This window comes from Thamnophis sirtalis, unplaced genomic scaffold, assembly GCF_051295495.1.
Source record: "Thamnophis sirtalis isolate CommonGarterSnake01/CBP01778 unplaced genomic scaffold, rThaSir2_p1.2 scaffold_14, whole genome shotgun sequence".
In the NCBI taxonomy this organism is placed as follows: Eukaryota; Metazoa; Chordata; class Lepidosauria; order Squamata; family Natricidae; genus Thamnophis; species Thamnophis sirtalis.
In genome coordinates, this window is record NW_028261394.1 from 9,290,464 (window position 1) to 9,305,029 (window position 14,566).

Here is a 14,566-nt window from a genome sequence, read left to right on the forward strand (position 1 = left end):
CTGGTCGTTAAGTGACACTTTTCAGTGCCATTGAAACTTTTTAAAAAAAAATTCCATAACCACTCTTACATCATTAATCTTACAGTGTAACATCAGGGTACAGTATTCGTGTCATCGTATTTAACAGTTACATCATTTTTAATTTATTTTTATCTTGCCTTTCCATTTCCATTTCAATTGCCTTTTAATTCAACTCCTCCCCTACACTTCTACCTTCTTTTCCAAATGATTCAATTCTCTGTTTCTTTTTCTCTATAGTCATTTTCTATCCAGTAATAAAAAACATCCCCATATCTTATAATACTCTGATTCTTCCTTCTCTTTAATTGCGAAAGTTAATCTATTCATTTCTGCACAGCCTAATATTTTTTTTAATTACCTTTCCCTCTGAGGGAATCTCTTTGCTTTTCCAATTTTGTGCAAGTACAATTCTAGCTGCAGTTATTACATGAATAATTAAATATTTATTTATTTGTTTGTTTGTTTGTTTGTTTGTTTGTTTATTAAATCGATTTATAGGCCTCCCAATCCCGGAGGTTGATGCATTTTCTTTACTATATTTCTCTGGTAAAATACTCATTGTAACGATGAGTGGTTACTAAATGAACTGTTGTAAGTCGAGGACTACTGGTACGCCTCTCCTTTCTCCCCTGTACATCCAAGAAGCTAGGGAGGGTCTCTTCGGAGACATTTCCCACACCCCATTCCTTCTGAGGGCTCAGCTGCCTCTTATCTGACGCTGCCTAGCGTGCAGCTTTTCCTCCTGTGTCCCTAAAGCCGTGGCCATAGGCCACTAGACAGTTATTAACAGAGATATATGCAATTGCTGGTCGTTACAAAAATAAGAATGGGGAGAGACTTTCAATGTAAACATTTATTTTTTTTAAACACAGGGATTCCAGGAACAGCCTTTCCAGCATCTGACTTCATACATTTACTTTGCTCTGGTTTTCTCGGAATTGCTGTTGTGCTGTTTTACAGATCCGCCACCTTTCTTTTCCAAAATTAGCAATGACTCAGTAAGTGGCTGAATTTTGGATTGCTCCTTTCTAGAGCATGGAATAGATTTTAGTCTTGTTGGTACATTTTAAAGATTCTAGACCTTAGCGCTTAAAACAGAAGAACTGATGGGTTCTTTCCGAGCTCCCTCTCTCTCCTTCCTTCCCTTTTTCTCCCCCTCTCTCCCTCTCTCCCTCTTTCTCCCTCTTTCTCTGCCTCCCGCCCTCCCGTCCTCTTTCTCCCTCTCTCTCCCACCCCCTCCCTCCCTCTCTCCCTCCCTCTCTCTCCCTCTTTCTCCCTCTCCCTCCCTCTTTTCCTCTTTCTCCCTCTCCCTTCCACCCTCTTTCTCCTTCTCTCCCCTTCCTGCCCCCTTTCTCCCTTTCCCCCTCCCTCTCCCTCCCTCTCTCTCCTTCCCTCCCTCTTTCTCCCTCTCTCCCTCCCCCCTCTCCCTCCCTCTCTCCCTTTTTCTCTCTCTTTCTCTCTCTCCCTCCCACTCTCCCTCCCCCTCCCTCCCTCCCCCTCCCTCCCTCTCTCCCTCCTTCTCCCTCTTTCTCCCTCTCCCTCCCTCTTTCTCCCTCTCCCTCCCTCCCTCTTTCCCCTCCCTCCCTCTCTCCCTCTTTCCCCTCCCTCCCTCTCTCCCTCTTTCTCCCTCTCTCTCTCCCTCCCTTCCTCTTTCTCCCTCTCCCTCTCATCCTCTTTCTCCCTCTCCCTCCCCCTCCCTCCCTCCCTCTCTCTCCCTCTCTCTCTCTCCCCCTCCCTCCCTGTTGATTTGTGCAGAGTTTGACAATTGTTCTTTTCTTTAAACATTCGCAGAATCCTTGTCCTGAATCCGGAGCCTCTTTTGTTTCCAAAATCACATTCTGGTGGTTTGCTCGGTAAGAATTCAAACAATCTCCCCTCCCCCCCCTGCGCCTTTTAAATGACAACCAATGGCTGTCCGATCCATCTGTTCAACTGAGGAAGATATTTTACCGAGTCTTTTCTCTCTCTCCAAGTTAAGCCAGGCTGCTTTCTGCAGTTAATCAAAGCCAACATCATTATGGCAAGTTGACAGTTAATATTCTGCCTCTGCAGAGAGGCAGTTTGCAGAGAAATCTGGGGGGAGCAGGGGTGGGATTGAAAATGTTAGCAACTGGTTCCCTGCCCAGTTGCTGGGTAGGCGTGACCATGGTGGGTGTGGCCTACTTCGCCTCCTGCACCACGGCAGGGTGGTGGGTTGTTTTGCCCTCCCCAGGCTCCGGAGGCTTTAAACATCCTCGGCCGGGCTCCAGTGGCGTTGTTCGGGTATTTATTTATAGAGGGAAAATGTCCGGACCAAATGTAATTTCTAATTTGGCTTTTCCCTCCTTACCACAAAGGGAGGGAGCCCCTTTGTAGAGTACTGTGAAGCTGTTATCACTGCGCTGTACAGTAGAAACCATTTTACGGCAGTACAGTAGTCATCTTTTTAAGGCACAACAGGCTTTATCTTAACAGAACACACACCTCGAGGAGTTTTAGAGGTATCTTACCCCCACAGTATTTGTTTCCAGAGAGTAAGTCATCTGTGTGCCAAGTTTGGTTGAAATTGCTCGAGGTGTTCCAGAGTTATGCTGGAACACACACACACACACACACACACACACAGCCGTTTTTATATTTATAGATCCAAGACCAAACTCAATGACAGATTAATCTGTTCCATACCATTTTTCCCTCTTTTGTGATTCATTTTTTTGTTTTCTACAGGCTGATCTGGAAAGGCTACTGGACTCCATTACAGTCAGAAGACCTGTGGTCACTAGCAAAAGAGAATTCTTCTGAAGAAATCATGGAGAAGGTCCAAGATGCTTGGGATAAACATTGTCCAAAAACTACACAGTAAGTTCCTTGAATTCGCGTCCATTTTTCTTGCTTTCCCCATTTATTTTAGGAAATCTGCAGGTAATCCTCGACTTACAACAATTAGTAGAGCAGCCATTTGAAATTACAACGGCACTGAAACGAGTGACTTACAACTGGTCCTTGCTCTTGCAACCTTTGCAGTATCTCCACGTTCAACAAAATTCAGATTCTTGGTTTGAACCCCAATGAAAAATATAATGAAATATAAGAAAGCCCGCCTTGCAAAAAAGAACAGTAGTGAATCCAGGGGTTTTTCATGCTTCGTTCATGATTCCGCTGCCCTCCCCCCCCCTGATTTTTAAATTTTATTTATTTATTTGCTTATCCATTCAATTTTTAGGCTGCCCATCTCTCCTATATATTTTTTTTTTAAAAAATTATTTTAAACACATAAACACATCAACAAAAACAAACACATGACTTAACACAACATAGGAACAAGAAGTTCCATCACATATCATACAGCAGTTCCGTATCGGTTTCTTTACAGTTAGTGTTTTCCCTTCTATACATTTCTAGCTTGCATTCATGGTTCCCTTATTCGTTATCCATTTTTATATATAATTATATATTTATTTATACTTAGCTACGTATACCAAAATATTGTTTACCTATATTGTGTTTTATATCCTTGCTGTCATTTATTCTCTTACATACAATTATAGGTATACATTCACATATTTATTCTTTTCCTTTGCCATTCTTATACTTTTGTTATTCCATTTAAAAGGTTATAATATACAGTTTGGGTTGATTTGTTTACCATCCCTAGCGCCTGTTGTAACACCACCTTATTTTCCCTTTCTTTTCTCCCTCCCTTCCTTCTCTACTTCCTTCCTTCCTCCTCTCCTATAAGATGATTCTGGACAGCTTTTAGCTCTCGGTCTCTTCCTATTCCTCTTTTAATCAGATTTTTCTTATGTGGAGAGATTTAACAATTGCCCAAATGCTGAAAAGGACACTCAAAAGATGCTCATTGTTATGTGTTTCCTGCAGAATGACCAAATTTGCGAGATTTAAAAGAAGGCCAACCCAGAGAGAAAATGCAGATGAGACTGCCATCTTGCTCCAACCGGAAGCTAGCAAAAGCAAAGAACTTCTAAAAAATTTCTGGACTGTTTTTGGAACTTATTTCCTTCTGGCGACCCTCTGTTTGATCACCTGTGATGTCTTCTTGTTTTTGGTTCCAAAGACACTGAGGTATGTGGATGTTAAACTTTGTTTCCGAAGGTGGATTAATAAAGTTCTTTGCGGGTCATCTAATCCAGGGGTGACCTTCAAATTTTTTCCCTGCCGGTTCTGTGAGCCAGGGGTGGGTTCCGTCAGCCACTACTGCCAATTTGCTGCACACGCTTGATGCACTCTGTGCGCACATGCGCAGTGCAATAAAAATTGTTTGGGGCATATCCCTCTCTCCATGTGTGCTTCCGTGCTGTAATTGCTGATTGCTGTTTGTTTGAGGTCTGACTAAAGTATGTGTAAGTATATATTCTTTGTAGAAAAAAACCCCACTATTTAAATGCAATCCTCTGTTTACTATATTTGCTCTTGGGTTCTCTCACATAGTCACACTGTGCATACTCTGACAGATTTTAGGGTCAGGTATGAAGAATCAGGACTATAGGTTAAATGGCAGTTAAGAAGTATTGCTCAAGCTTATACAGAAGAATCTAGTCAACTAATAGTCATCACTCAGTTGTCTCTAGATAACACTCAACAGAATTCAACATGGGTTGGACTTCGACTTTGTGGGAACGTAATGATTCTAAGCTGATGACCCACTTAACTCCGCCTTCCCAGTTGTACCTGCTCCTTTTCTATATTTAGAGATCCCTGGCCTATGTTATGAGCTAAAAATAAATCACATACACCTAACACAATTGACTTGGTGGCTAATTTAACCCATTTCCTTGGCTTTGACCATTCATTGAACCATGCACCAATTTCCAAACTAACCAAGATTAAATGTGCCACATTTTGTAACTTTAAAAGTAGATGCCACTCTTAGGTCATATTTCACTAGTCAAGTCAAATCAAGGACAGCCATAATCTAACTTGGAAGAAGAGAACTTTTTAAGACTCAACAGAATTCAACATGGATTGGACTTGGATTTTTGTGGGAATGTAATGATTCTAGGCTGATGACTCACTTCACTCTGCCTCCCAAGTTCTACCTGCTCTTTCCCTATATTTAGAGATCCCTGGCCTATGTTATAAGCTACAACTAAATTACATTCACCTAACACAATTAACTTGGTGGCTAATTTAACCCGGTTCTCTTTCTAGGATAGTAGAATTACTTTGATTCTTCTTGCAGTCTTTTCCTAGATTTTATCAATGACCAAGAAGCTCCTCTTTGGATAGGTTATTTCTATGCTGCTGCGATGTTCCTTTTGGCTTGTCTGCAGACACTGTTTGAGCAGCGGTACATGTATATGTGTTTCATGCTGGGCATGAGGTTAAAAACAGCCATCACAGGCCTTGTTTATCGGAAGGTAAATCATGCTCTTGGTTGACGATATTTTTTTAACTCTGTGATGCTCTTGGGAAGTACATCTAGACTAGTGGTGGGATTCAAAAATGTTCTGTGGGCGTAGCTTGGTGGGCGTGGCTTAGTGGGCATGGCAGGGGAAGGATACTGCAAAATCACCATTCCCTCCCCACTCCAGGGGAAGGATACTGCAAAATCTCCATTCCCACTCCAGGGGAAGGATACTGCAAAATCCCCATTCCCTCCCCACTCCAGGGGAAGGATACTGTAAAATCTCCATTCTCTCCCCACTCCAGGAGAAGGATACTGCAAAATCCCCATTCCCTCCCCACTCCAGGGGAAGGATACCGTAAAATCTCCATTCCCTCCCCCACTCCAGGGAAAGGATACTGTAAAATCTCCATTCCCTCCTCACTCAAGAAGAAGAATACTGTAAAATCTTCATTCTCCCCCCACTCCAGGGGAAGGATACTGTAAAATCCCACCCAACTCCAGGGGAAGGATACTGCAAAATCTCCATTCCCTCCCCACTCCAAGAAGCTTCTTCTGCTCTGATCCATTCTCATCCAAGAAGCTTCAGCTGAAGAATCTCCTTGGTTGAGAAGTGACGCCTTCAAAGAAAAAAAACAGAAAGTCCAAGTTGCCTCTTGAAAAAGCATCTTTGGGAAAATGAAGAAAGTGACATATCATAACCCCAAAACACGCAGGTAGAAGGTCAAAGCAGCTCAGAGACCTCCTTAATTCACATAAGTATAAGATGGGGGAAGAGATGATGTCCAGACTTGCTGGATTGATATCAGACATACTAGACACACCCAACTAAGACATCACCTCCATGACACGATTACATGTATTAAGTGGCTGTAACAGGAGAAGAGATTCCTGTTAAAAAGAAGATTTGCTTTTTGTTCTCTAGATCTTGGTCCTGTCCAGTGCAGCAAAAAATTCGACATCCGTGGGTGAGATTGTCAACCTGGTATCCGTTGACGTGCAGAAGCTGATGGACCTAATTATTTATTTTAATGGGACTTGGCTTGCTCCTATCCGGATCGTCATCTGCTTTGTCTTCCTTTGGCAGGTAAAACGTGCGCGCGCACACACACACACACACACACACCTCTGATTGTCTATGGAGATTCTTGGTCATCCAGGTCATCCAAAGGTGCTTTTTCAGGCACCCACTGGACTTCCTTGTTTTTCTTTGAAGGCGTTTCGCTTCTTATCCAAGAAGCTTCTTCAGCTCTGGCTAATCCATCATGATGCAGTTCACAGGCTGTGTGAAGCCAAAGCATCATTACATAAGCCATATCTCGGTAGCCCTATATAGTATACAGTCGTTTTGTATCTATTATTCAAAGATCTGGAGGGGTTTTCCTCCTTGGGATGCCGAAATAGCAATAGCAATAGCGCTTAGACTTATATACTGCTTCTTAGTGTTTTACCGCCCTCTCTAAGCGGTTTACAGAGTCAGCCTGTTTGCCCCCAACAATCTGAGTCCTCATTTTACCGACCTCGGAAGGATGGAAGGCTGAGTCAACCTTAAACTGGTTGGGATTGAACTCCTGGCAGTTGGCAGAGTTAGCCTGCAATGCTGCATTCTAACCACTGTGCAGGCAGGCAGGAAAGAAGGAAAGAAAGAAGGAAGGAAGGAAAGGAAGGAAGGAAGGGCAAGAGCATTTAGACTTATATACTGCTTCATAGTGTTTTACAGCCCTCTCTAAATGATTTACAGAGTCAGCATATTTCCCCCAACAATCTGGGTCCTCATTTTACCGACCTCAGAAGGCTGGAAGGCTGAGTCAACCTTGAGCCTGATGAGAATCGAACTGCCAAATTGCAGGCAGTCAGCAGAAGGAGCCTGCAGTACTGCACTCTAACCACTGCACCACCAAGGCTCTTATATTGATATTCAAATAATTGAATCACTCCTCGGGTTCTGTTCACCTGGCCACTAGATGTCTCCATTGGCTCATTAAAAATGGTGAGAAGCTCAGCCAAGGAAACAGACTTTCAACTTTCTCATGAATATTTAAACTCCGACACCATTTCCTTACTGTTCAGTAGAAAGAGATGCACAAACATATTCTGCATTCTCTTCATTTACATTCTGGTTTCTGAATCCATTAGCTCCTAGGACCCTCGGCCTTGTCTGCGGTTATCATATTTTTAGTTCTCTTACCTCTGAACTTTGGGATCAGCAAGAAGAGGAGCCAGCTCCAGGTAGGGCACCTAAAACCCTTCCGTTTTCTGGAAAATAAGTACATTTAATTTCCCTCCTTAGCTTGATTTTGTATCCCCTGGTGACTTCCAAAGATGTTGGCCAAGAATTCCTACAAACAACAACCAGCAGTGGGATTAAAAAAGTGTTAGCAACCAGTTCTCTGCCCGTTGCTGGGTGGCCGTGGCCATGATGGGCATGGCCTATTCAGCCTCCTGAACTACTGCCCGAGCCTCTGGGAGGGCGAAAACAGCCTTTCCCGGGCTCCAGAGGCTGGAAAAAGGCCCATTTTCAGACTTCTGGAACTTCCGGTAGGCCCATTTTTCGCCCTCCCAAGGTTCTGGAGCCTCCGGGAGAGTGAAAATGGCCTTCCCTGGGCTCCGGAGGACAGAAACGGGTCTGTTTCTGGACTCCCAGTACTTCCGGGAAGCCCGTTTTTCATCCTCCCAGAGCCTCCGTGCGGGCCCTGCCCTTACCTCGCATCAAAATGGGCTACGTGGGGACTCCTGGGAGGGGAGGAGCAGGGTGGGCGAGGCCAGCCATTCCTTCCAACTAACGGTTCAGCGAACCAGATGTAAAATTAACATCCGGTTCGACCGAACCGGTCCGAACCGGCTAAGTCCCACCCCTGACAACAACTAAAAGCCACACTAGTCAGACCTCTTGAGAGTTGCAGTCTGACGCATCTGAAGGCCTTCCAGATGTGGAACGCTGACAAGGACCACAACTCCTAACTCAGAACATAGTTTGTTTCATTGTTGTCTGTGAGCAGAGGAGAATCAGAAGCTACTGAAGGAAGTCATTGATGGACGTATATCTTTAATTTCATATCATTTGCTGGTGGATACAGAATTTTGCTTTGGGTTCTTATAAAATGTTTGATCCTGAGGTTGAACAAATTTGGGGCCCAGTGGGTAATTTCAATGTTTCAGGTAGACAACTTCTGTCCAGCTATGACTCTTGCCAGTGCCTTGTGTATTTTCCTTATAAATTTATTTACAATGTTTAAACCACTTCAGTCATGCCAGCTGGGACAATGTAAAACAAAGCAAAAGGAACTTCGAGAGGTAATATAACTTAATAATATCAGAGAAATATGAATCATCTATGATGGATCTTCCAACCAACCAAGGTCAAACACATGATTAGGAGTCGGGGGTTAGCAGTTAGACTTATATACCGCTTCATAGGGCTTTCAACCCTCTCTAAGAGGTTTACAGAGTCAGCATATTGCCCCCACAGTCTGGGTCCTCATTTCACCCACCTTGGAAGAATGGAAGGCTGAGTCAACCTTGAGCCGGTGAGATTTGAACCGCCGAACTGCAGATAGCAGTCAGCTGAAGTGGCCTGCAGTACTGCACACTAACCACTGCGCCACCTCGGGTTGATCTTCAGAGCTTATGAAATGCAAAAATGGCCAGGGCTGAGCAGATCTCCACGTGTGTTTGCGTCTGTGTGTAATGTTGTGAATGATTAGAAGTATGACTAAATATTACTATTCCAGTTGTCCTGTTGGTGCTACAAACTTGAATTTCCATCTTTCAGGAAGCTCAGATAAAGCATAAGGACAGCCGTGCAAGACTGACCAGCACCATCCTCAGTGCCCTGAAGGTCCTCAAACTCCATGGTTGGGAGAAGAACTTCCTAAGCAAAGTACTGGGCATCCGAACTCAAGAACTTCAAGCTCTCAAGATGTCTCAGTTCCTCTTCTCAGCTTCTCTTGCATCTTTCCAGTCATCCACTTTTTTGGTGAGCTGTGCAGATTGACCTGCCCAAAATGGCATATGATTGGGCTTTGAGAGGGTTTCACCTCTTCTCTTGGATGACTGGATGACTTCCACATCTTGGATGACTCTAAGCTGTCAGGAAGAGCCAACACTCCAGAAGATAGGCTTAAGATACAGAATGATCTTGACAAACTTGAACATTGGACACTATCTAACAAAATGAAATTCAGTGGTGAAAAGAGTAAGGTTCTACATTTAGGCAAGAAAAACAAAATGCCCAGGTACAGTGTAGGTGGTGCCTTGCTCAATAGTAGCAACTGTGAGAGGGATCCTGGAGTCCCAGTGGACAACCATTTAAATAGGAGCCAGCCGTGTGCAGCAGCTGCCAAAAAAGCCAACACAGTTCTAGGCTACATAAACGGATAGAATCAAGATCACGTGAAGTGTTACTACCACTTTATAAGGCCTTGGTAAGGCCACACTTGGAATACTGCATTCAGTTTTGGTCTCCACGATGTAAAAAAGATGTTGAGACTCTAGAAAGAGTGCAGAGAAGAGCAACAAAGAGGATTAGGGGACTGGAGACTAAAACATATGAAGAACGGTTGCAGGAATTTGGTATTTCTAGTTTAATGAAAAGAAAGACTAGGGGAGACATGATAGCAGTCTTCCAATATCTCAGGGGTTGCCACAAAGAAGAGGGAGTCAAACTATTCTCCAAGGCACCTGAGGGCAGGACAAGAAGCAATGGGTGGAAACTTATCAAGGAGAGAAGCAACTTAGAACTGAGGAGATATTTCCTGACAGTTAGAACAATTAATCAGTGGAACAGAAGTTGCCTCCAGAAGTTGTGAATGCCCCAACACTGGAAATCTTTAAGAAGATGCTGGATAGCCATTTGTCTGAAATGGTATAGGGTTTCCTGCCTAGACAGAGGGTTGGACTAGAAGACCTCCAAGGTCCCTCCCAACTCTGCTATTGTAATTGTAATTCTCTTGTTGCTTCTCTACAGATTTCATTCATCATCTTTGCGGTCTACACATTGTCAGATAAGACAAATATCCTGGATGCTAAGAAAGCTTTTGTTTCTCTTAGCTTGGTCAACATTCTCAATACTGCTCATTCCTTCCTTCCATTTTCCATTAATGCTGTTGTGCAGGTGAGTTTCTTTGACTACGTTGCAGCACTTGGCGTGATGGGTCCTCATTCCGGGCATCCCAGTTCTACATTTCCAAGTGGTCCTCCTGCTAGGCAGTTGCTTCAAACATTAGGACACCTCCAAATAAATCATTGCTCTTCCTCCTCATCCATCTTCCTGAGGGTTGGTTCCTGGAGATCCCAGAGCAAAGATCCCAGAGAAGAATCTAGAACCACCGTCCAAAAATGATCTAAAAGCTTGAGGGCACCTTGGATTTTTCCTAGACCAGAAGTCTCCAAATTCTTCAGGTCAATGACCCCCTTCGTAAAGTTCCAGATTGTCCATAGACTTCCTCCCCAAGCATTTGTTTTGAAAATAGTTTCATAAATGCCACTTTAATTGTTGTTACTACAAACAACAACATAAATAATAAATAAACAAGGCCAGTAACATCACATGGCTGATGGGGACAATTGAAGGCCACTCTTGTTAGCAGTTGATCATCCAACCTTGAATAATACTGTCTCAACACTAAACATCTCATCTTGAGGTCTACGGACTGGGATGGACCTCTACAGAAACCCACAAAATTATTTTTATATATATATATATATATATATATATATATATATATATATATATATATATATATATATATATATATATATATATATATATATATATATATATATATATATATATATATATATTCAAAAGTTTTATTTCTTTTAAAACAAACATTTCATCATTCCTCAATCAGTAAGACATCAAAGTGCAATTTTTTGTATGTCAAAATAATTCTAGTTTACCACCAAATTCTTGTCTAGCCTAATGCATACCCCTCCCTCCCTCTACCCTCCCCCCCAACCCCCCTCCTCCTTCCCCCCCCCGACTTCCCAGAACCCGTACACGATATGGATTTTTAACAAACACAGTCTAAAATCTGTTGAAAAAAAGAAATAAAAAAATTAATGACATTCTACATTGACCTTAGCTTCTTCTTGCTGACCTAACTTTAAACAATTTAAATCATTTCTGATCTTAAGCATAGGCTAACTGGAATTTCTTGGTCCCGTATTTATTTTGTATATAGTCAATCCATTTTTTTCCAGTCTCGTTTATATCTCTCATTTGAGTGATCTTTAAGATATGCCGATATTTTAGCCATCTCGGTTAAATTTGTAACTTTCAATGTCCATTCTTGGATTGTAGGCAAGTCTTCCTTCTTCCAGTATTGCGCCACCAACACTCTTGCTGCCATTATTAGGTGCAGAATCAAGTTAGTCTCTACTAACCCACAAAATTAATTGACACCCCCCCCAATTGACCTTTTATCATATAGACCACCTACTGACCTCCCCTTTGACTTCCAAATATTTATTGACCACTTGGATAGTCCCATTGACTCTTTGGAGGGGGGTCCATATTGATCACTTTGGAAACTCTCGTCTAAACCTTTCCTTAACTGCATGGTGTTGACGTATATTTTGTTCTAGGCAAAAGTTTCCATCCATCGCTTAGCTACCTTTCTTTCTCTTGAAGAATTAGATCAAGCTCAGGTAGACGTTGAGTCTTCAGACCGCAGTAAGTATTGGCTGAGTATTTCCAATCAGTGTATAAACGTTTGATTATTCTGAGAATTAAAGCCTATTCATCAATACGTCAGGCACATTGTGTTCTGACCTAGGCTTCTCAAGATCATGAAGCCGACTCCTTGTCCCAATAAAAACCCCTTTTATTTAGGTTCAAGGGAATTCCTCTGCAGCAAAGTTCCGGCCAACAATCTTTCATGAGATTTCACAACTAGAGACCTTGATCAGGCTTGGAGAGCTGCCAGGCCGATATCTTCCAAACTCCACGCTGTAGCAGCAATTACTTGGCATATAATCCCCGACATCCGATCCTTTCGACGCGCCCTAAAAAGTTGGCTTTTCCAACTTTTGTTCAGGCCAGGCAAGCCAGCCTGGCCTGAACAAAACAAAACAATATATTGATTACTGTTAATTTTAATTTGAATTCTTTTTTAAAAAAAAAATGTCATTGTCCATTTTAATTGGGTTTGGGATATTCTATTTAATTTTTTTTAAACTTTTGTATTATGTGTTTCTTTTAATGTTGTACACCGCCCAGAGTCCTTGGGAGAAGGGCGGCATATAAATCTAATAAACCTAAACCTAAGTCAGGAACAGATCTTCAACCTAATGAATAGAACTAATTGTCTCCTGCAAACTCCCCTTCCCTTTCGCTCCTCTTTATTCCCTATGGGAGGGGACATTCAACTGTGCCTTTACTCCCAAGTTGGCCCTTGTTCCTTAGCTGTTCCTTTCGTCTGGCAACTCTGCGCATGCACCCACTGGGAACAGGCTCCAGATGTTCTTCTGCCTCACTGATGTCTGACTCTGAAGGCAGCTGAGAACTGTTGGACGGCTCTGGCCCCCTTTCTGCCTCTGACACAGAGTCCTCATCAGAGCCTTCCCCAGACTCCAGGACTGGCCCAGGTTCCTTCCCAACCTCCTCACTGTCTGAATCTGCCGGCAGCTCCGCTGGCCGCTGGCAGGCCACAACAGGTTGGGTAGGACCAGGTTAGCCAATGCAAATCCTCAAATGTGTGAACAGGTGTGAGTGCTTGCAAGAAGGCTGAATAAGGAATGGGGAGAGCTGATACTTTGGCTTATGGCCACAGTTGCAATCAGATCTTCCATCACTAAATGAGGCGATAGTTAACAGACTCACACCTGATTTTTCTTTTACTTTCACTTTTCTGCCAGGGTTGTTAAGTGAATCACTGTGACTGTTTAGTGAATTGTGTGGTCATTAAATGAACCCAATTCCCTGTGGTGACCTTCATGTGATCCTGGGAGACTGCAACTATCACAAACACATGCTGGTGGCCAAGTGCCTTGGTCATGCGACTGGGAGGACACTACGACAGTCATAAGTGTGAGGATTTGCTTAAGTCACTGTTTTCAGTGTCATCCTAACTTTGAATGCTCGTGAAATGAATGCTCTTGAGTCAAGAACGGCCATTATTATTGTTGAGCATATGATGAGAGCTTGACAGAAGAGAATTAAACATAAACAGAGGGACAGAATCAAGATCACGTGAAGTCTTAATACCACTTTATAATGCCTTGGTAAGGCCACACTTGGAATCCGGCATCCAGTTTTGGTTGCACGATGTAGAAAAGATGTGGAGGCTCTAGAAAGAGTGCAGAGAAGAGCAACCAAGATGATTAGAGAACTGGAGGCTAGAACATATGAAGAACGGTTGCAGGAATTGGGTATGTCTAGTTTAATGGAAAGAAGGACTAGGGGAGACATGAGAGCAGTATCTCCAGGGCTGCCACAAAGAAGAGGGAGTCAAGTTATTCTCCAAAAGACCTGAAGGCGGGACAAGAAGCAATGGGTGGAAACTAATCAAGGAGAGAAGCAACTTAAAACTAAGGAGGAATTTCCTGATAGCAACAACAATTAATCAGTGGAACAACTTGCCTCTAAAAGTTGTGAATGCTCCAACACTGGACGTTTTTAAGAAGATATTGGGTATCCATTTTTCTGAAGTGGTGTAGGGTTTCCTGCCTAAGCAGGAGATTGGACTAGAAGACCTCCAAGGTCCCTCTGTTATTCTATATTCTATACACTTACAATTCACATAATTATATATGAAAATGTCTACAAGGGCATGGCAGAGGCCTCATAACTGGATGTGCCATAGCAAACCTGCTCTAATATAGAAAGTAAACCATCATCATCCCAAAATATGTGCTGATTCATGCATTTTTCTGTTAGATCCGAATTCCATCATTGTCACGAATGGAACTTTCAGCTGGTGCAGAGAAAGCAATCCGTGCCTGAAAAGGTAACATTTGATGCTCACTGACAGGAAGTTCGATCCTGACCGGCTCAAGGTTGACTCAGACTTCCGTCCTTCCGAGGTCGGTAAAATGAGGACCCAGATCGTTGGGGACAAGAGGCTGACTGATAAACTGCTTAGAGAGAGCTGTAAAGTCACTATGTAGTGGTATATAAGTCTAACTGCTATTACTATTGCTATTATTCCCTGTCCCTTTCTATTCCTCCAGATCTCCACATTGAATTTAGTCTGGCTG

General features: G+C 42.9%; 1 protein-coding gene across 5 annotated transcripts in view; it reads left to right on the forward strand.

Annotated features, from left to right (window-relative positions):
- ABCC6 (ATP binding cassette subfamily C member 6) overlaps positions 1-14,566 on the forward strand; it is a 55,098-nt gene that overhangs the window by 8,024 nt on the left and 32,508 nt on the right. For all 5 annotated transcript variants that reach the window (XM_087729156.1, XM_087729158.1, XM_087729160.1 and 2 more), the window contains exons 5-15: positions 894-1,019; positions 1,813-1,874; positions 2,728-2,859; positions 3,880-4,083; positions 5,201-5,378; positions 6,291-6,452; positions 7,502-7,594; positions 9,138-9,341; positions 10,332-10,478; positions 11,954-12,041; positions 14,247-14,316. In XM_087729156.1, coding sequence (XP_087585282.1) covers positions 894-1,019; positions 1,813-1,874; positions 2,728-2,859; positions 3,880-4,083; positions 5,201-5,378; positions 6,291-6,452; positions 7,502-7,594; positions 9,138-9,341; positions 10,332-10,478; positions 11,954-12,041; positions 14,247-14,316 — 1,466 coding nt within the window. The remainder of the gene's footprint in view (positions 1-893; positions 1,020-1,812; positions 1,875-2,727; positions 2,860-3,879; positions 4,084-5,200; positions 5,379-6,290; positions 6,453-7,501; positions 7,595-9,137; positions 9,342-10,331; positions 10,479-11,953; positions 12,042-14,246; positions 14,317-14,566) is intronic.